At 43.8% G+C, this 22,492-nt stretch overlaps 2 protein-coding genes across 3 annotated transcripts in view; both read right to left on the bottom strand.

Moving 5' to 3' along the window:
* Positions 1–314: 314 nt before the first annotated feature.
* On the bottom strand, positions 315–6,548 carry LOC138962654 (uncharacterized). Of its 2 annotated transcripts, XM_070334552.1 has the most exons (4): positions 5,893–6,548; positions 5,340–5,465; positions 4,129–4,397; positions 315–975 (listed from the first exon to the last, which is right to left on the bottom strand). In XM_070334552.1, exons 1-3 carry the CDS (start codon positions 6,191–6,193, stop codon positions 4,129–4,131), a joined length of 696 nt encoding a protein of 231 aa, XP_070190653.1. In that variant the 5' UTR covers positions 6,194–6,548; the 3' UTR covers positions 315–975. The 2 variants fall into 2 exon arrangements, with proteins under 2 accessions (XP_070190653.1, XP_070190652.1); XM_070334551.1 differs by lacking the exon at positions 315–975 and having other exon boundaries at positions 2,168–4,397.
* Positions 6,549–16,786: 10,238 nt separating this feature from the next.
* Positions 16,787–22,492, bottom strand: part of LOC138962651 (uncharacterized) — an 8,016-nt gene continuing 2,310 nt past the window's right edge. The window contains exons 4-8 of the mRNA XM_070334549.1: positions 20,285–20,430; positions 19,530–19,884; positions 18,874–19,021; positions 17,603–17,769; positions 16,787–17,032 (exon numbers count right to left, since the gene is read on the bottom strand). Coding sequence (XP_070190650.1) covers positions 17,031–17,032; positions 17,603–17,769; positions 18,874–19,021; positions 19,530–19,884; positions 20,285–20,430 — 818 coding nt within the window. The 3' untranslated portion in view covers positions 16,787–17,030. The remainder of the gene's footprint in view (positions 17,033–17,602; positions 17,770–18,873; positions 19,022–19,529; positions 19,885–20,284; positions 20,431–22,492) is intronic.

The following is a 22,492-nucleotide window of genomic DNA, read 5'->3' as shown; positions in this document are numbered from 1 at the left end:
AAATTCAAATGGAAGCCAATCAATGTGTAAATCCTCTCTTTGAAAAGATCGGTATGTTTTGTTTGGTGTCTGCGTTGTTCCCCCTCCATTGCCTCACTTGATCTGTTTAAGCAACGACAAGCTTTTGCGCCCGCAACCAGAGCATTTAAGATCTGAAATCCTTTGCCGGGCACAGCTAGATCTGTATCGGCTTCAGGCTCCTTTTCGATGTTTATTCCACGAAAAATTAGCACTGGTGCTGGCACCAAACTAAGCTAACGACTGCAGTCTAAAAACAATACCTGAGGGTACGCACGAGAACGGATATGTAGTGCTTCCCGGGACCCGCTCGTTTTAGGTATAGTGCGTCCCGGGATCCGCTTCACACATTTCTAGTACGTGATTTCAGCTTCTAGTGCGTATTTTGGACGCAGGGGCGCGCACTTTGGGGAGCCCTGCTGTGGATACTGTTTTGCGGATGATGAGAATTTTTGAAAAAACAAAAGAGTGTTGATGGACAAAGAAAAAAAAAACAAAAAAACATACACATTGATTTTATTCATAAGTACTGGTTCCATATAATTATATCCTTGGCCAGCAGACAAAGAATAAGAAATACTTGCACATTTTGTTTGTTTAGGTTCAGTAAATTTGACAGGTTGAAAATTACGTCAACTTCAAACATGGTAACACACGTTGTGACATGGATTTAAACACTAACAACTATTAAAAACAAAAGACACACATATATATTTCTCAATCATTATCTTACTGGAGTATTACTAAACAAAAGTAAAGAGAATACATTCTAGTTGCAATTCGATATGCGTTATAATCATGTAAAGGACTGAAAATGCATGTCACCAAATTGTACACAGCTCTGCACGGAGAATAACCCATTCGCAAAGGGGATTGGGCGACACCGTTCACTGTGATGTTTCCATTAGGGAGCGTTGCCGCTGATTGTCTCTGTTGACATGCAATCGTTCATTTATTCTAAAAAAAAACATGCATACAAATATTATGCGATCATTAGCCTGTAGTGTGCACGCTTTTAGCGAATTTACCTTTCAAATTACCTTGTAAATAAGGTCGAGGATATTTTGCAAGCACATACACACATCCTAATGCAGTTTTCCGTCGATAACTTCCGTGTTGACATCGTTTCCTCCTTAACTCAAATTTCGGAATTTTAATTGGAGCAATATTTGTGTTTGTGTGTGTGTGTGTGTGTGTGTGTGTGTGTGTGTGTGTGTGTGTGTGTGTGGTCGTGTTCATGTATGTGTGTGTGTGTGTGTGTGTGTGTGTGTGTGTGCGTGTACGTGCGTGCGTGCGCGCGCGCGTATGTGTGTTTGTGTGGTCGTGTTCATGTATGTGTGTATGTGTGTGTGTGTTTGTGTGGTCGTGTTCATGTATGTGTGTGTGTGTGTGTGTGTGCGTGCGTGCGCGCGCGCGTGTGTGTTTGTGTGTGTGTGTCTGTGTGTTTTAGTGTGTGAGAGTGTGTGTGCCTGGCAACAGTTATGCTAATACCTCTGGACAGAGGGGATGACCCTGACCTTCTTGTGTCGGGGATATCCTTGATACACCTGCTGCACAAACTACTGCTTGGTTTTAGGCTAAATTTCTTCATCCACAGTAACAAATGGGGGCATGAAAACCTGAGGATCTGCCTCCAACAAGCGTACATTGTCGCGTGACATGTTAAATTTGACTTGCTTCTGTTCTGGTGTCAACAGTTTGGGGACCTAACTTGCTTAAACTTTCTTCATGGACAACTCCTATAGGTCCAACCTTTTTGCTTTGACGTGCCATGTATTTATATCAACAATCTAATAGGTGCTGACTCGTTGATCTTGCATTGCAAGTGCACAGACAGCATGAACTTTTCTTTCTGCATTCAAATTATAACCTTTTGTTATTGTGATGTAAGAAGGGGCCTCCTTGCCAAGTGTTTCGTCGTGTGTCATCATTGATTTCGTGTTGGCTAAAACATTTGTTTTTCAGCTATTGAATCACTCTTCGGTCATTGGGTTTATTCTTCCAGTGGAAACCAGTGGGAGTATGACAACTGGTCAGGCCCAGAACACACACACACACAGACACACACACACACACACACACAGACACACACGCACGCACGCACGCACGCACGCACGCACACCACACACACACAAACACACACCCCACACACTTTTTATTTCCTTTTAATTGTGATTTTGTGTCAGACACTTTTTGTGTAATTGTGACACAATCAGATTTATTCAGAAAAACTTACCATGCTCGCTTGACGAACATGCCAAGTCACTGAGCAAATTGATGTGGTTCTTGTCACACGTTTGAAACAAAAAGAAAGAAAGAAAGAAAGACAGACAGACAGTTCCGGTTCTTATACCCCGAAGACTCGCGTGATACAGGGTGACCCAACAAAACGCCACCCAGAACATGCTAAGAACGTTTACATCTGTTGACCGAATCACTTTATATGTAGTGTACATTCATTTCAGCTGATGTATGACCATTGCACAGATTAGCACTTTTAAACACTTTTTTTTATAGATTAAATGTCCTGACATTTGTGCAGTTTCAAAAAAGGTTTCCAATTTCGGGGATCGACTCAACAGTACGAGGTTTGAAATGGAGCGGTGGCCAAACTAACCCGATTTAAGCTCTGCAGATTGTTACCTCTGGGGTTATTCGAATGACCTAGAACACCATAATCAACACTAGAGAGTCAGTGACTTTAATACAGCAATTACAGACAGAATCAGGCCATTTTTCATGGGGGAATGCGTTCCCCATGTCCTTGATGAATTGTGACCCTCCACCACGGAATGAGTCGCATGTCACCTTTGCATGATTTTCATATTTTTACATTCTTCTAACGAGTCTTTTATGCTCTATCCAGTGGTGAAAACCGTTTTAGAAAAGAGCGAAAACTGTTTGAGTTATAAGCCTGTGACTATAGGTGACCCTCACACTGTTACCAGACACTCCCCGGGCTTTTATTAAGCCTAGCGCAAAACCGCGCGAGGTGACATGCAACTCATTTCGTGGTGGAGGGTCACAATTGTGCGCGCCGTTGCGCAAGTCTAACCTTACAACGAAGGACGTCATTAATTTTATCCAGTCATGTGAGTTTAGCAAATATCTTCATAGTTGTTGTACATGCACTTTACTTTGTTCACGACCATGATTGTACAAAGTTTTCATTCTGTAGGTAAAATGATCCGACTTTTTCCGTCATATGTTCCAAATTACACCTCCGAAATTGTCAATGACATCACCTCTTTCGTGTCTAGGGATTGCCTTGAACCTAGCTGTAACTGCTTTCTTCGGATCACCGATTATTTGGAGGGTAAAGGGGCTGATTTTGAATACTCCATACGGGGGCAGTGGCGTTGTGGTAACACGTCGGCCTCCTAATCGGGAGGTCGTGAGTTCGAATCCCGGTCGCTGCCGCCTGGTGGGTTAAGAGTGGAGATTTTTCCGATCTCCCAGGTCAACTTATGTGCAGACCTGCTAGTGACTTCGTGTGTACACGCAAGCACAAGACAAAGTGCGCACGGAAAAGATCCTGTAATCCAAATCAGAGTTCGGTGAGTTATGGAACCACGAAAATATCCAGCATGGCTACTCAACGAAAGCGGAGTGAAGCTGACTATGCTCTCAGAGTATAGTGTGGGGAACCCAAATGGGCAAACGAGCTCACACGTAACCAGAAAATTCTGGAACGCTGAAGAAGAAGAAGAAGAAGAAGAAGAAGAAGAAGAAGAAGAAGAAGAAGAAGAAGAAGAAGAAGAAGAAGAAGAAGAAGAAGAATACTCAGATATTCAAATAATCAAAAAGGTAAACGTCTGAAGGATTTAGATTACGTAAGTATGGCTACCTCTCAATGTCAAACCTCGTTCTGGTAAGTCGACCCCCGAATTTGGTTACTTTTGTTATAATGCACAAACGTCACACCAATTAATCTACATAATTGCCACTTTGTGAAAGGCCATGTATGTCCTGAAATTAATGTATACAAAATATAGAGTAATTTGGTCAACAGATATAGAAGTAATAATCATTTTTGTGGCTAACATTTCTACCATCCACACGCCGTGCAGACTGAGCAAAAGTATGAGAGACGCAGGAGATGGCGCTGACCTAATTGGCGCAGCTCTTCTGGTAGTGATTGTAATCTCCCCAGCCGGTACGGAACTTGTCAGGACCTTCGGCCGTTCGCGCCGTCACGCCCTTCTGATAACATTTTTTGTCTCCGAAATTGTAGTCCACAGACATGCATTGGGTGTTGTCCATACAACCCTGAAGACACTGCTCAAGGGTCACGTTGTTAGTGTTGAGAATTTGAGTCGGATAGATAACGCTCCCTTTGTACTCCTGGAAAGGCTCGGTCAGCTTCGAGGGTTCACATGCTGCGCATAAACAGGCTTACATTCATAGCTTAATCAACTCAATATGTCAAGTCAGTTTATATGTGTAGTTTCTTGCGTACGCATGCGTGTTAGAGAGAGAGAGGGAGAGAGAGAGAGAGAGAGAGAGAGAGAGAGAGAGAGAGAGAGAGAGAGAGAGAGAGAGAGAGAGAGGGGGGAGAGAGAGAGGGAGAGAGAGAGAGGGGGAGAGAGGGGGGAGAGAGAGAGAGTGGAGGGACAGAGAGAGATAGAGGGAGAGAGAGAGGGGGAGAGAGAGAGGGGGAGAGAGAGAGGGGGAGAGAGAGAGAGAGGGAGAGAGAGAGAGAGAGAGAGTGAGAGCGAAAAACAAACAAACTCAGACTGAAAGACAGAGAGAGAAAGCGCAGGGGAGAGAGAGGGAGAGATATACAATTTAACTATAAAAGCGATCTGTCCAATATTACAGTTCCTCACTCAATTGCTTACTCAAACAATTTATGTGTCCATTCGTCTGTTAACTCATCCACGAATCAAACAACTGGCAATTGAACAAGGGAATTGTGGACATTCTAATCCACTCATTATTCAATCAATCAACCAATACCTCTACGAGTCAACTGATTACACAATCATTTATTTATTCAGTCAGTCAGTCAGCCAGCCACTCTGTTAAGGATTCATTCAATGAATCAATACATGCATTCATCAATCAATCCTTTTTTTTAACTTCTATCTGTTCAATGAATCAGTTAATCAATCCATTCATCAGTCCATCAATAAATCAAACAATAAATGAATGAACAAACGAATGAATGAATGAATGAATAAATGAATCACTCAATCAATCAATAAATGAATGAATGAATGAGTGAATTAATGAATGAAAGAATGAATGAATGAATGAATAAATGATTATATTAATTAACGAATCAATCAATTCATGAATTAATCAATTAATCAACTTACAGGATAGACAAGTTTGTGTACACTGAGAGTAGTAGTAGCCCGGAGAGCACTTGCAGAGGCCAGTGAAACACACAGCATTGGGTTCAGCACATGCGTCGTTGTTGTCGCATGTCGTGTCCAGCCATTCTGAAACAAAAAGTATACCATATGAGGGGCCCTTCCTCTACTTGATTGTTGATGTTTTAATAACTTTGTGACAGTGTGAATAATGTTACACACTCCTGCCTTCTGTCCAATCACAAGCCGCCAATCAAACAAGAGAACATCGATATATCAATCATTCAATCAATCAATCAATCAATCAATGTATCGAACTATCAATCAGTCGGTCAATCAATCAATCAATCAATCAATCAATCAATCAGATAGCCAATCAATCAAATAGCCAATCCATCCATCCATCCATCCATCCATCCATGAAACAATAAATACAACGATTAATCAATCAATCAATAAACCCGTGCTTACGTCCGTCCGTCCGTCCGCAAGTCAGTTAGTTAGTCAGTCAGTCAGACAGACAGTAAATCCATCAATCATTCCACCATCTACGTACCCCTGTCCTCTCTGGCGAACGATCTCGCTCCAGGAGTGGGTGTTGAAGATGGGTCGGATGTCACAAACATGGTGTGTCCCCTGCACACCTCCTGGTCAAAGGTGAAGGTCACACAGCACGGCTGTTGCTCGCAGAGAGCGGCGCAATGCAGTCGACTTTTCGCCGGTTGCTCGAAAATAATATTCTCCGAGAAAGCTTTGTTGTCGACGCCAACGTTGATGTACACGTCACTCTTCGTAGTAATCGTTGTAGCGCTAACAGAGGCAAACACGCCGACCAGGATCATCAGAACTAGAGGCATCTTGAATCTGAATTAAAGATACGCAGCAGAATATGAATCGAAATAAAGCACGGTGAAAGCAGTTTAACAAGAAAGTTGAAGACCGTAAAATGCCACAATAAAATGTTGAAAGTAAGGTGTGATACTGCAGTTGCTTGTGCCGCTTTGTGAAGGATGTGGTTGGCTTTTTATTACATTAAGTCAAGTTTTGAGCCGTCACAGTACGGCCTTATGTTTGATAAAAAATCGAATAGGACGTCATCCAAGACATCGATAAAATGACAAATAAAATGTGGAATAATATCCGAAAGAAAAGTTTCATCAATATCTGCCGGGCAGTTGTCTGGGAATCGATGTGCACAAAATGTACACACACACACACCTAAAGTGTGGATGGTTACCTAAGAGGCGGCACTGGGTGTAGTGCCTTTCTAGTGCACTTGCACTACAACAGCACTGGGTGCAGTACTCGCTCCGGCATCGAAGAATTTTGCACTAAAAAATGCACAAAATTTGACCTATTTCGTCGCCTATAGAGGACGGAAAGAATGTCATTTTGAACATTGTTATGACATTCTTTCCGTGAAAAAGGTAAATTAAACGGTGTCAATTTAACCATAAGGCAACCATCCACACGTGTGGACGGAAAGAATGTCATTTTGAACATTGTTATGACATTCTTTCCGTCAAAAAAGTCAATTTAACGGTGTTAAATGAAGCGACCATCCACACAATTAGGTTGCCATCCAGAGTTTAGGTTGCCATCCACGTGTGGATGGTTGCCTTATGGTGATTTAGGCAACCAAACCTGTGGAAATATGGGTACACACACACACACACACACACACACACATACATACACACACACGCACGCACGACTCACGCACGCACGCACGCACACACACACACACACGCACACACTCGCACACTCGCACACACACAATACACACACACACACACACACACACACACACGCACGACTCACGCACGCACACACACACACCCACACACACACACATACATCCTACCGCTTTGCACTGTATTGAATCAATAAGTACTTGACTGGGTATAATGTGATGCAAATATGTAAACATTATTTGACAACATTGGAATTATTTTCACAACGCTCCTTAATGAAGGTAGTGTTTGCCGAAAGCATCTGTTACATTTCACAAAATATATAATACCGATACGTTTGTTTAACACGCCGATGTAGCAACGGAAAAGCGCACCACAGAAATAAGATGTTATTTAGAAGGAGCGTTTAGATAGTACCGAAATCAATTTAGACCGTATTTGCTTGATTGGCTAAATGATTGAAAACTTAGTGTGCGCTGAGTTTATGTCATCAGAAGGTTTTGTCGAAAAGTGGACTTTAGTCTAACGACACTTGAGACTTTATTTCTCAACATACAACGAGTTTTTCGTTTTTCAAGTGAGACGGCGGTTTATTTCGAGCACTGTCGATTCTCTGAAGAATATCTTTACAATTAGGCGCGAAAGAAAATACTTGTTTAGGGTCATGCCAGTATTTTTTAGTACGTGTGAACACTGGACTTTCCCCAGTCGTTTTACGTGGGCATGACGAATAAAATGCTTAGATCTTTTGTTGACTATAATCTATCAACATTTTGAAAAGTAGTAATCAATTGCCCGTGTGAACAAGTCCAGGTCGACCAGTGCTGAGTGACTCTATGCCAAGAAAAAAAGGACCTCGAAAAATGAACCTCGCATAATTATGGTTTGGTGGCCACTGACCATGTTATGGAGAAAGGAAGCAAAACCAGAACAGAGCTGATCACCCCTTTCCCTCCGCACACCACAGGTTATTAAACCCCTGTCTTTTGTGATTATTGTTAAGCGTCCATACAAATACTTGCATGGAGAGGACAGACACTCCTATACATCCCACTCAAGTTCCTTAACAAACAATTCTTTCAATTGTGTACGTCCCCCATCCCCGCCGCCCAGAAAAAAAGTGGTCATCCTTCTCTTTGCCGGTCCTGTTAACCCGTGATTTGTAAAAATGTAAACACATTTTAAAAATTACGTCGAACCTAAAACCGCGATTTGTAAAAATGCAAAAAAATCGCATTCGAATATCTGAAACCAAAATCAATTCTCCGCCAGACCCCCCTCTTTGTAAGATTATTTCTTATTCGGATAAGCCAAACTCTGTCAAAAAATAGCTAACTCAAACACGGACATCTCAAACGTGATTTTGACAGATAAGCCAAACTCTAAACACCGTCGGAGAGACTTTTATTTTTTATTTTTTGCTTGAAAAACACGTCAGGAAGATAAACATATTTCGTCACGGCTATAATTATTCTACGGAAACGAACACATCACCTGATTTTGAGTATGCGGGGAAACTGATGACGTGCAGAAGGAAGAGATCTTTGTGAAGAGCAAATCTACCTGTATGTGCTCATTTTGAGCGAGTGGTGAAGATCAAACCACAATAAACATGCAGCTCTCAGAGTATAGTGTGGGGAACCCAAATGGGCAAACGAGCTCACACGTAACCAGAAAATTCTGGAACGCTGAAGAAGAAGAAGAAGAAGAAGAAGAAGAAGAAGAAGAAGAAGAAGAAGAAGAAGAAGAATACTCAGATATTCAAATAATCAAAAAGGTAAACGTCTGAAGGATTTAGATTACGTAAGTATGGCTACCTCTCAATGTCAAACCTCGTTCTGTTAAGTCGACCCCCGAATTTGGTTACTTTTGTTATAATGCACAAACGTCATACCAATTAATATACATAATTGCCACTTTGTGAAAGGCCATGTATGTCCTGAAATTCTTTCTTTCTTTATTTGGTGTTTAACGTCGTTTTCAACAACTCAAGGTTATATCGCGACGGGGAAAGGGGGGAGATGGGATAGGGGAAAGGGAGGAGAGGGGATAGAGCCACTTGTTAATTGTTTCTTGTTCACAAAAGCACTAATAAAAAAATTGCTCCAGGGGCTTGCAACGTAGTACAATATATGACCTTACTGGGAGAATGCAAGTTTCCAGTACAAAGGACTTAACATTTCTTACATACTGCTTGACTAAAATCTTTACAAACATTGACTATATTCTATACAAGAAACACTTAACAAGGGTAAAAGGAGAAACAGAACCGTTAGTCGCCTCTTACGACATGCTGGGTAGCATCGGGTAAATTCTTTCTCGTCCCAACCAATTATGGGACTCCCCCTAACCCGCGGGGGGTGTCCTGAAATTAATGTATACAAAATAGAAGAGTAATTGGGTCAACAGATATAGAAGTAATAATCATTTTTGTGGGTGGCATTGTTTTAAGGTCACGCTGTACATTTACCAAAACCGTTAGCTCCCCCAAAAGGAACCACGGAAAACAAGTGTTGATGTAGCTATCAAAACCAATGTACACACAAACACACACACACAAACACACACACACACACACACACACACACACACACACACACACACACACACACACATATGCGCAACACACACATGCGCAACACAAACACACACACACACACACGCACACACACACACACACACACACACACACACACACACACACACACACACACACACACACACACACACATGGAAAATTAGACGATGATCTTCACAAATAATGGCACATTGCAAAGTCGTCACGCTTCGATCAAAAATGTCTAATGAAGCTTCTAACACCTCTTCACACATATCATTTATATATATACATGATAGTCAGCGAGGTTGAATTTACGTGAACGCCATCAAGTGAGTCGCCAGAGCAGCCAACGGGATACGTTTAATTACGGCGTAGCCTGCTACGTTTTAAGACAAATTGCTACACTGTTACGTCAAGCTTAAAATTGCTACACTAAAACAAATAATAACAAGCATGCAACAATTCGCACTTTTGTGTGAGCCCCGGTCATCATTTCTGATTCTCACTCCCGGTAGCTGTCAGAATATGAGTCATCACATGTTTTCCACACTGAAAAGTGGCACTGCATTGGGAATTATGTTCCTGCTTTCTGAATTTACTTTTTAAACAATGTATATATTTTGAACGAAATAGCATAAATGCGGATGTGCGAATATATATGAGACACTAAAACACAATTAACACATTTTCTACGCTGTAAATTCCACAAAAAATAAAAATGGTTACACTTGAGGCTGCACAAGGGGTGTCAGGTCTAAGTTACAGACCAAAGCGTCCTGAAGAGGTCAAGGTCATTGGTCGGTGAAGGTCACAACCTCTGCGCTCCAGGTACCGCTGTCGAAGAATGTCAAGGTCACTGCATCGCTTCCTGTGAAGCAGACGTCGTAACGCTGTGGCCCAGCGCGTGATGTGTGTCACGTGATCGTCGTCACTCAGGTTGCCGGACCACTGCACGCGGTGGGCCGACTTCAGGGACAGCGGGACGCGGATACCATTTTCACAAGCATCGTCAACGACCCTGTCTCTTTCCTCCTCATCTTCCTCGGTCTGTGTATATTCCTCCCTTTCCTCTTCGCCCCCTTTCTCCTCCCCCTCACCCTGTGTGTCTGCTGTCCATGTGGTGCTGCCACGCTGCAGGCTGGAGCACGTTCCGGGAGCGATGACAAGAAGCACGCTGTCCTCGCTGAGTAGCCCGCACCGAAGTCCCTGCAGGACCAGAGGGAAGTGCAGACGACGCCTCAAGCTGTGACGTATATAGGCTGGGGAAAGCACCACCACGCAGGACTGACAGACAGACGCTGACGTCACCACGTCCGTCTCGCTCTGTCCCCCAAGTACGTCTTTAGTCGCGTCGAACACGCGGAGTCCTTGACCCTCCAGCACGGCCTTGACCGTTGCAGAGACGTGGCAGTCATGAGGAGAATCTTCGCAGTACGTGAGAAAGACGTCATGAGGGTCAGCGTTGGCTGGATGATTGACGCGCTCACGTGCCTTGGAGGCGGATGGAGTATGGAACAATTCTATATGGCAGTCCTCTGTCACTGCGCATGCAGTTTCTGCTTGCTCTACGTTGACCTCCGCTGTTTCTGCACCTCTGTGTCTCCCCAAGACAGCACGCTGCCTTGAGGGACGCTTGGATAGGTGCATGCACACTTCTACGCAGGCACGCATCATTGCATTCCCCCAAAGGTGGCGTTGACAGTTTTGCCAGACATCCCTACCCTTGTCAGCGACGTCTCTTCTTGTATCACGCCACGCCTGTCTGATGACGTTGACAAGTTGACGTGACGGAGATGACGTCAGCAAGGCCCACCATTCCAGCCGTCGCTTCCATTGACGCTGCGTGACGTCACAGACACAGGGAAAGGACTGAAGACTTGCAGGCAGCGGGCAGTCTCTGACGCGGACCACTAGCAGGCGTTGCTCACTCACCTCGTCCTCAAACACAGGGTACAGCACACAGCGGAGTTGTATCTGGTGCAGCAAGCTGTCCGCAAGGTAGTCAGGAGAAACAACCACAACGAAAGTATTGCAGCTCTCAATAGCCCTGTCCCACGCTGGAATATAAGGCTGGCCGAGGGGAACGTCAGCGTGACAGTCAAACACGCTGAGACTGAAGGCGTTCAGAGTGGAGCGTATCTCCTGGGCCACAAGGCTGTCTGCTGCAGAGTAGGACAGAAACACGTGACCTTGGCAGGCCTCCCGGGGTGCACGTGCTCGTCGTGCTGTTTGGTGTCTTGATTGTGCTTGGAAGGCAACGTCAGGACCGTGAAAGACGTCGCGCAGAAGAGCGTGCATAACAAATCGGATTAGCTTGTACCACCAGTACAACAGAAGTAACGGAATAAGATACACAACGAGACAGAGAAAAACCAGATCCAGTGCCACATGCTATGCTATAGATCTGTCGATATATTCCTGTCTTTTTATGCAGTAGTCAGTTTTAATGAAACCCTTCTTGGTCCAGCACTCAGAAAAATAAGTAAAGTCGGCACTCTCTCGGATGTCTCCGAAGATGTAGGGAAACGATGGTGCTACTTGCAGAGAACGTGGGTAGTCGACTTCTTTAAAGTCCCTGGTTTGGGTTTGGGTGTTATAGAACTCTCGGCTGATTTTGAACGTGTGAATTCCGTATATGACGTCACCAATACAAATGTTACTTATGTCAGTGGCAAATTTTTGCATCAGATGGTCCTTTTTTGTTAAGTGTCGTGAGTGCTCCAAGCCGCGAAGCCAAACAAAATTTGGTTGGAGAAAGTTCACGAGTAAGTCAAAACCAGGATGGCACAATGATTTGTGTGCAAGTTCTTCCGCCTGTTGTCCGTTGATTCTCCGCTCCACTAAAATCTCATCGTCGTTAGTCTCAAGCTGAGCGAAACTTGCTATCGACTGTAGAATTCCTGCTGGCGGAATATACACCTCTTGCACTTTTTGGGTCACCTTCCTTAGCTCGACCCTACAGGTTCGTAGGGAATGCCGATTTGGGAACCAACCCTGCAATGACAGTACGAATACGAATACGATGGTTTATTTGTGTTAGACATAAGCCTCTTACAATGATTATTGGAGGAGGAGGTAATTAACAAACAATCAAAAATCAAATATTCCACAACGAAGAACGTCACCGCATTGTTTTCAGAGTCAGTGATACCTTGACTCACATTGCGTATCAACTACGTACTTCTTCTGCGTTCGTGGGCGGAAACTCCCAACGTACACTCGTGTTTTTGCACGAGTGGATTTTTACGTGCATGACCTTTTTACCCCGCCATTTAGGCATCCATACGCCGCTTTCGGAGGAAGCATGCTGGGTATGTTCGTGTTTCTATAACCCACCGAACTCTGACATGGATTACAGGATCTTTTCCGTGCGCACTTGCTCTAATTCTTGCGTGTACACACGAAGGGGGAAAACGCACTAGCAGGTCTGGACATAATTTGGCCTGGGAGATCGGAATAAATCCACCTTATCCCACCAGGTGCGGCCGGGATTCGAACTCATGACCTTCCGCTTTGGAGGCCGACGTCTTACCATCAAGCCATTGCGCCCGTCGAACTACGCACATCATAGCATCATGAGTATCAATAGTCTTTGCTCTCTGCCAACAACTTGCGCCCAAACACATGGTGTCACCTGTATTGTTTACATACGTATCGAGGCAGTTAACAGTGCATGTCTTGTAAGAATATAATGAACCTCGATATTTGCTTTGCGCTTAAACTCCTTTTGCAGGTGTGGAGTTATAGTCACAATGACAAAGATATGTTTTTTTGCTCTTCAAGTTTTGCTTGTTCGGCTGTCTGTATATAAACCCAGCTGCACTTTTCAATTTAGTATCACAGGCTTAATATCAAACACAATGGCTCGAAGTTCTCATTTTTCATGATCCGCACACTTTACCATTATTTAATTATCCACTGAGATTCAGTGTGTAAGCTCTACATCCACACTTTTCTCCGGTGACGTACATTGGCTAAATTGGGGTGGCATTGACAGTGTGAATGGTTGTATCATCTGCAGATAATTATTTGACAATTAAGGAAAGATCTTAGACGTACAAAGAGAAAAGCAGAGGCCAAAGAATAAAACCGTGTACGACATCGTACACAGCGGCTTTTTTTAAATGACAGCGTCGAGTTTATACTCACACAGAAAAAGACAAAAAGAAGAAGAAAATATAACGCTGACAGCTAAGGTAGAACATGTATAAAATGTTAACTCTTTTCGAAAACTCCTTAACAGCGACAATACGTATCAGATTACTTCCCTTTGTTTATCAGAATACGTGCGGGACCCTCCAACCGGTTCAAGGAGGAAGAAAAGTTAAGAACACGTACTTTGGTATCACAAAACGTCAATACTCAGACACGAAAAACAACTGCTGTATATTACCCTTTGAATTTCTGTAAGATAATTGTCTCCCTTGGAGACTATGTTCAGTTTTTACTAATACGTAGTAGTTTTAGCTTGTATGTGAGAATTGTTTAAAACAAGTCTAAACTAAGTTCTTTCCGCAGTCAAGGGGATAATTCTGATAAATGAAGGAGAGAGAGAGAGAGAGAGAGAGAGAGAGAGAGAGAGTGTGTGTGTGTGCGTGTGTGCGTGAATGCATGCAGGCGTACGTGTGTGTGTGTGCGTACGTGCGCGCGCGTTTGTGTGTGTGTGTGTGTGTGTGTGTGTGTACCTTTTGTTTCATGGAAAACAAAACGACAGCATAGCAGACGTATTCCCCGAAGTCCGTTTCTTTGATTCGTCTCAGTTGCAGTGTTTCTGACACAGCATACACTCGTTCTCCCGCCGGCTGTGTCTGGGCCGCTGCGCCGCTAATGTAAGCTTTTTGAGAGGTCAATGTGATCCTTGCTTTGTCGGTTGTCTGGTTTATCTCTCTTCGAACTACGTTGCCTTGCTTTTCGAGTATTTCCTGCTTGTACCACGTCATTGTGACAGTTATGTCTTCAACGTCGGTATCGGTAGGGATCACAATATCGCAGAAGAGAACTACATCTTCTAGCGAATATCTCTGTACATAATCTACCTGGAGATTAACGTCCCGAAGCCGCGAATCATACAGCACGGGATGATGGTTTCTTTCGATTCCGAATCCGCCTGGAGGAATGATGTGCTCGGAAAGATCATAGTTAGGCCTATAATGAGCATCAGAATAATACATGCACAAGCGTCCCAGTGGCCAGTTAGTGATGGCGCTTTGATCAAGACGATTGATGTACTGCGGTCCCAGGTGAACGACGGATGAATACACAACATAAGGCATGATACCGAGTCCTTGGACACACAGCGCCACAACCAGAACTCGACGAACACCTACCCGGTGAATGAGCCGCACGATTCTCACGAAGTACACAAGGCACCAGTGGCGAAACACCACAGGTACGCACAGTGCCAGGAGACCAGTGGTCAGACTCTGCCCCTGGCTGACAGTGAGGTCGTCCATCCCCTGAAGCCAATGCATAGCCCCTCCATAGGAGCCTAAATTGATGACGTCACTGCAATAAAGTCTGTGGACTCCATAAAGTCTCTTATTTCTAATGCATGGACCGCGCATAGAGCCTTATGTCGGCCATAAAGTTATAGCAGGCCCCTCCTTCCAATAAGAGTTATGGAACCCGCTATTGGAGCGTTTAAAATGGCGGCTGCTTTCATGCCGATTCAGGATGAGAAGAAATTTGAGAAGCAACCGGATCTTTCTTGACCGCCTACATCCACTGAATCGTTACGACGACGTGGAACTGTACAGAAAATTCCGCTTTCGTCGGCAGGACATTCTTGCAATCACGGATGAACTGTAAGAATCGAAAGGGTGCATTGCCGCCGGTTCTGCGGGTTATCTTGACTTTGGGTCAGTTTTTACGCGTGCGGATCTTTTCAAGATGTGTGTGGCGAACTGATCGCGGTACATAAGTAATAATGATAATAATAATAATAATACGGGAATTTATAACATCAAACACAGCATGCAGAACCAGCAAGAGAGTGACTTATACCTTTATGGCGAGGGTACCGGAATGGATATAGTTTTCAAGTTTTATCAGGAGACGGGCTTTCCAAACTGTCTGCGGCAAATGGTGTACAACTGACCCGCGGCGAAGCATCACAAAGCTTGACGCATGCGCAGAGACACAGGATGACGGGGAATCCCTTCCACTATCTACGTGTTAAAAATAGAGCCGCTCTTAGCTATGGCAGGCACTATTTCAACTCATGCATGCCGCTGAGTTCTATAGTGCGTTTCATAGCTATGCGCTCTACAGCGCTATGAAATCCTAAAAGTATGGAGGGGGTATACATTCGGCTTTGCAGGCGCGCGCTTGGGGCTTCGCCACTTCGCTGATTTGCCCCCCCAAAAAAGGAGGAACCCCCCCCCCCCCTTACAACTCATTTGGTCCGGCCCTGGGACTAGTTGGTCCGGTGTCAGAATAATGTGACTGGGTGAGACATGAAGCCTGTGCTGCGACTTCTGTCTTGTGTGTGGCGCACGTTATATGTCAAAGCAGCACCGCCCTGATATGGTCCTTCGTGGTCGGCTGGGCGTTAAGCAAACAAACAAACAAAATTGACGGCTTATACAAGTGTTTGCATTCCGATAAGGGTCTGTTAAGTACAGTGGAACCCCTCGTTTAAGACCTCCAAAAATCGGGTCTTAAACAGGAGGGAGTCTTAAAATGTGAGTAATTTTACAGAGGTCATGAACAGAAAGTCTGAGAAAACAAGGTCTCAAAAGGGGGGAAGTCTTAATATAATTTCGATCTTTCACAACTTTTCACAAACCTTATTGTGGTTTAAATTCAAAAACTTTTCAATCATTGGAAATAATTAAACCCTCTAGTTTCCTGAAACGACCTGTAAACCTTCCAAACACATGGGCCCCCTGTACAATGTAGTATGATCAAACCGAGAGAGAGAGAGAGAGAAAGAGAGAGAGAGAGAGAGAGAGAAAGAGAGAGAGAAAGGGAGAGAGAGAAAGAAAGAAAGAGAGAGAGAGAGAGAGAGAGAGAGAGAGAGAGAGAGAGAGAGAGAGTTAACTCGAGTACTGTCAGATGCGTAAAGTGCACGCATGCGTAAGTCACTTCCGAACAAAGACACACAGGCACGCGCGAGCACGCATACAACTTAACACACAAGACACGCTTTTTTTCCCATATGGAAGACCCACAACTTTTAAAACAAAAGACATACACATTTTTATTTTATTTTTATTTGCAAAGCTCTTAAATCATGAATTTGTTGAATATATTATCTGTGTGATCACGCAGATCAGGGTGGTGGTAAACACACAAACATGTTAAGACTTCATCACAGAGGCATTGTTTTGCCCCTCTATTTATGACGACACTTGGCATATGACGATGTATGTGTGGGCAAAACGTTGTGGAAGTTAGTGTGTGTTAGTTCTTGATCTTGTAAGTGGGTCGCACAAATATTCCTGTAAATATACAAACACATTTTGTCAGTAACATCGTTCATTAAGCTAAGCCATAAGCTTAAACATTGAGTATGTGTGTTGAACATTGACCTTCCCCTGTTGGCATCACAATGGACGGCTCCAATAATGTGATATAAGTATCATGCTCCCTTTCCGATCGCCGTGCTCACGACCTCACTTGAAAACTACGTGGACGTATCGACGATGAAATTGCGTTATTTATTTTGTGCCACCGTCACCATCATCACGCCCATCATTAATATTATTATCGCTATCAGTAACATCATCATCATTATCCGTTGCAACAGCCGCAGCAGCATCGCCAGCGGCCTACTTGAATCTTTTTCGTGATCCTCCTCCTACTTCTCCTCTTCCTCCTCATCCTCCTCCTCCTCATCCTCATCATCATACATCCGCCGCCTCCTCCTCCTCCCCCTCCTCCTCCTCCTCCTCATCATCATCACCGCAACCCTCCTGCTCTTCATCATCATCATCATCATCAATCATCATCAATCATCAATCATCATCATCATCATCATCGCAAGGGAGGACTACACTGAAGTGACTTACATGCGCAGCGAATACCCACATCCTCGCTGTGCCCACAGTTTTTGGCGTCAACCACCACTGTCTCACAGTCCAGCAGAGAGTTCTCATCCACAAGGCAGCCCCACAAGCGCGTTATGATTCCTGTTCCCTGACCAAAGTGAGCGTCTGTGTAGGGTACGGCGTTGGCACTGCAAAGTGAACCTGAGCATTAGACTAGGTGTTATAAACAAATAATCATCAATCATCAATCATCATCATCATCATCACCATCATCATCATCAATCATCAATCATCCATCATCATCATCATCATCATCATCATCATCATCATCATCATCATCATCATCATCATCATTTACCCATTTAAGAGGACATTATATCGGTCGGTTACTCGTCTCACATACGTTAAATACAATTCGTACTTTTGATAGAACAGACTGAATGACGTAACGTGAGTCCTCTTTTTTTTCTCCACATAAATATAGCCTGGGTCTACATCTCTGTATGTTTGTTTCCTGCCTCCCCGTTGCGTGTAAGTAGTGGTGCTAAAATAGTTTTTGCTTAAGTGTGTTGACTGAAACAGTACGGATACATTTCGCATTTTAATATGGAGTGTTGAAAAAGGCGTTGTATGTCGAGTATCTGTATGAATTGAACATACAACTTTATCTGTAACATCAGAAAAAATGCGTGTGTCTTCTTTTACAGATATAGAACTGTGTAAAACAAACAATTAAATGCAAAAGTAAAAACTCCCTGACCACTCCCCCCAGGAGGTTAACTTCCCCAACAGTGCAGCAACACTAAATGAGAGAGAGAGAGAGAGAGAGAGAGAGAGAGAGAGAGAGAGAGAGAGAGAGAGAGAGAGAGAGAGAGAGAGAGAGAGAGAGAGAGAGAGAGAGAGAGAGAGAGAGAGAGAGAGAGAGAGAGAGAGAGAAAGAGAGAGAGAGAGAGAGAGAGAGAGAGAATGAGAATGAGAATGAAGGATTTAGAGAAACACAGAGAGAGACAAAGGGAGAAAGAAAGAGAGAGAGAGAGAGAAAGAAAGGGAAATTGAGAGAGAGAAACAGGGACAGAAACAGAGAGAAAGAGGGAGACAGAGACAAAGAGAGAGACACACAGAGACACACACAGAGAGTGAGAGAGATAAAAAAAAGACAGAGACCGGGAGTAAGAGAGAGAGAGAGAGAGACAGACAGACAGGGAGACAGACAGACAGACAGAGAGACAGACAGACAGACAGAGAGAGAGACAGAGAGACAGACAGACAGAAAGAGAGAGAGGTTTACTTACGTGGGGAATCCAAGTTGTCTACATGCCACTGTCGTCTCATTCGTATCCGCATACCAGTTGTCATCACACACAGTCCCCCAGGTCCCCTGTACCCGTATCTCCACACGGCCCTCGTGTTCGTTGCTTCCGTTTACCAGACGTATGCCGCCTGCAAAGTAAAGTGGTGAGAAAACGCTGTACAAGATTTGCCATTATCAGTTTATGATACAGATTAGGTCTAAACCCATTCACTTTTTTTCCCAACAAAATTCACTGAAACAATGTTCAATCTTTAGACAATAACGACTTCTGAATTAAAAGAAGAAAGAAAAATAAAACAGGACAGATGCAGGAGGAAAACAACTAGACCTTTTGAATATGTACCTGCTTGAATCAATTATCGATTTTAGTAACAAAAGAAAAACACGTATTCACATCGTATTTGCGTCCGACTGAGGTAGAGAGAGAGAGAGAGAGAGAGAGAGAGAGAGAGAGAGAGAGAGAGAGAGAGAGAGAGAGAGAGTGAGAGAGAGAGAGAGTGTGTGATTGAGTGAGAGACAGAGAGACAGACAGACAGACAGACAGACAGACAGACAGACAGACAGACAGACAGGCAGACAGACACAGACAGAGACAGACACAGACACAGCCAGACAGAGACAGAGCACATATCTTACGATTCAGGTCAAGCATCTGACTCGAAAGGTTTTGAATTTCCGCGGCCATTTGGGCCTTCTCCGCTTCCAAAGTGAGAATTTGGACAGTCATTTGATCCTTTTCTGTTTTCAACACCTGAACTTGCTTCGACGTTGTTTTCATTTCACTATCCATCAGCGCTATTCTCCCTTCAACTCTGTCAACAAGCACAGTGGCGTTCTGTCTCAAAGGCGAGTCACTTGGAATGCAGAGCGTGGCCGGAGAAGAGTTGTCGATCTTGCAGGTGTATTCTCCGCTGACCAAAGGGTTGGGCACCGCCAGGGCAAACTGTCCGTTCTGTTCGTACGTACTTGGCAGTGTCTGATTCTCCGGTGTCTGAAACGAGGTTTCTAGATCGTATTTCACATTTAACAATGTAGTCAATATTTGACTAAAATTAATGTATTCCCGTAATCTGGAAATAGACGAAATCCGGAAATAACTCTGCCATTCAGATCTGCACTAACGCAGAGAGAGAGAGAGAGAGAGAGAGAGAGAGAGAGAGAGAGAGAGAGAGAGAGAGAGAGAGAGAGAGAGAGAGAGAGAGAGAGAGAGAGAGGGAGAAAGAGAGAGAGAGAGAGAAAGAGATAAAGAGAGAGAGAGAGAGAGAGAGAGAGAGAGAGAGAGAGAGAGAGAGAGAGAGAGAGAGAGAGAGAGAGAGAGAGAGAGAGAGAGAGAGAGAGTCATTGCCGACAAACACAGTGTTGTTGAAATAACTTATTTCCCAGAAATGTACCGTCCAGACGACATTAACCCTCGGTGTCCAAAGCGGGTTAAAGTCACCGCAGACCAGGATCAGATGGTGCTGCTGTGTTGTGTTCATGAATTCCGCCCCTTGAATGAGAGCGTGCAGATGGTCTTCGCCAGACGTGAGGGGGTCGACTGCAAGATCATGGAGTGAACAATGTAATGGGTTATTCTCCGGGCAGAGCTGTGTTACCATGTTACCAAGTTGACATTTCTTTCCTTTTTACTGAGACATTTTAACCATACAAATTGCTCTCAATAATAAATACTGGTTCCATATTTACTCTTGGCCTGCAGAGAAAGAAGTAGAGGTTACATGCCGAGTCTCAGTGATTATCAAAAATAATGGTCGAAGTTAGCGGATCATGAAAAATGCGAGCTTCAGCGAACTTTTTCATGACCGCGAACTGAGACCATTATTTTTGATAATCACTGAGACGAGGTATGTAACCTCTTTATCCCTCCTTTCTTCAGTTATTCAAAGAAAAGAGGAGTTTTTGTGCGAAAGTTTGATCGAATCATATTCACCCAACCAGTCTACCTGCGCAGGCGATCGATTAATGCGCGGTTGTATAGTTCCGTGCAAATCATTCAATTTTGTTAACACTTCTTGTCAGTTTCCATGTTTTGAACTAAAATCAAGTACACAGTTATGTTGTCATTCTGCTGTGGCGGTAAAGGCAGATAGTGTGTGTTCTGTTCATGTTTTGGTATCGCTCAGGAAATGTTCTTTCCTCGAATGTGACTAGCAGACAAAATTTTACACCCGTGTTCCAACGTTAAAAACTGTATGAAGTTCAGTTTTCTGGGGCAAAATAGTGTATGAAACCGCTGCATGTTCTTTAAGTTGATTAAATGTTTGCAATTGATTGCGTATGATCTGTTTATAAAATGAAATATTGTTGAAAACTGACCGTCGGATTGCAGTCTTGTCGATGCAGCCGAAATCTGGAAGGGGAACTACTCGTGTCGCTAGACAAAGTATGAGAGTTACTTTTCCTTGGAATCTTGCTAGCGATAAAAGATTGTGCACGGCAGATCTGAATTCAGAAAACAACCACAACCAAACTCATGGATTTTATATTGAGATTCATGTGTTCAAGCCTGTAGTTGCTGGTTTAAATGCGGTATGGTTGTATTGTTTGCTCCAGAAATGTAAATTTTGTACATTAGAGTGTTCTGAACTTTTGAGTCGCAAAAAGTAGATCCACAATGTGTACAGTCTCTACCCATGAGCTATCGAGGATTCAGGCCCGTTGTTGGGTAAGTGATTTTGGTTGTTGGGTAAGTTACCGAAAAATAACTAGCCCTACAAGTTTACAGAGAGAAAGAAGCAGAGGGGGGGGGGGGGGGATAATTAGAAATACTTGCACATGTTGTTTGTCTACGTGCAGTAAATTACAAGGGTTTCACAATACGTCAACTTCGTAACACGGAAACCAAAAGTTGTGACATGGATTTGAGCACTACCAATTGAGAAAGAAAAATATATAGGCTTACTATGTTTTATGTTGCATGTCAGTATCATTATCTAACTGGGGTATAACTGAAAAAAGTACAGAGAATACATTCTTGCCATTTAATAAACATGATGATCATTTCAAGGACTGAACATGCATGTTACAAAATGGTACACTGATCTGGAGAATAACCATTATATTTGCGCTCATCGCTCCATACCGTTGACTTACTTGGGATACAGTGCGAGCTGGGAAACACGAAAGGGTGTGCAAAAGCGAAAGACAATACTAGTACAACGCGTGCTTTTAGTTGTGCATGCTGACGGGCGCCGTGGCGTGGTGGTAAGACGTCGGCCTCCTAATCGGGAGGTCGTGAGTTCGAATCCCGGTCGCTGCCGCCTGGTGGGTTAAGAGTGGAGATTTTTCAGATCTCCCAGGTCAACTTATGTGCAGACCTGCTAGTGACTTAACCCCCTTCGTGTGTACACGCAAGCACAAGACCAAGTGCGCACGGAAAAGATCCTGTAATCCATGTCAGAGTTCGGTGGGTTATGGAAACAAGAAAATACCCAGCATGCCTACTCAACGAAAGCGGAGTGAAGCTGACTATGCTCTCAGAGTATAGTGTGGGGAACCCAAATGGGCAAACGAGCTCACACGTAACCAGACAATTCTGGAACGCTGAAGAAGAAGAAGAAGTTGTGCATGCCCCAAAATTCAGCAGCAGCAGTAGAAGT

Source organism: Littorina saxatilis, linkage group LG3, assembly GCF_037325665.1.
Source record: "Littorina saxatilis isolate snail1 linkage group LG3, US_GU_Lsax_2.0, whole genome shotgun sequence".
Lineage (NCBI taxonomy): Eukaryota > Metazoa > Mollusca > Gastropoda > Littorinimorpha > Littorinidae > Littorina > Littorina saxatilis.
Note: the sequence above shows the minus strand (reverse complement) of the source record. Positions and strands in the feature narration are given on the sequence as shown.

Bases quoted from the DNA above. Each gene is read 5' to 3' on its own strand.
- LOC138962654 (XM_070334552.1), bottom strand. From the start codon at position 6,193: ATGCCTCTAGTTCTGATGATCCTGGTCGGCGTGTTTGCCTCTGTTAGC. The intron at 5,466-5,892 runs GTACGTAGATGG...TTTTTGTTTCAG, and splicing joins GTTCGCCAGAGAGGACAGGG to AATGGCTGGACACGACATGC. The intron at 4,398-5,339 runs GTAAGTTGATTA...GTTTATGCGCAG, and splicing joins TACACAAACTTGTCTATCCT to CATGTGAACCCTCGAAGCTG.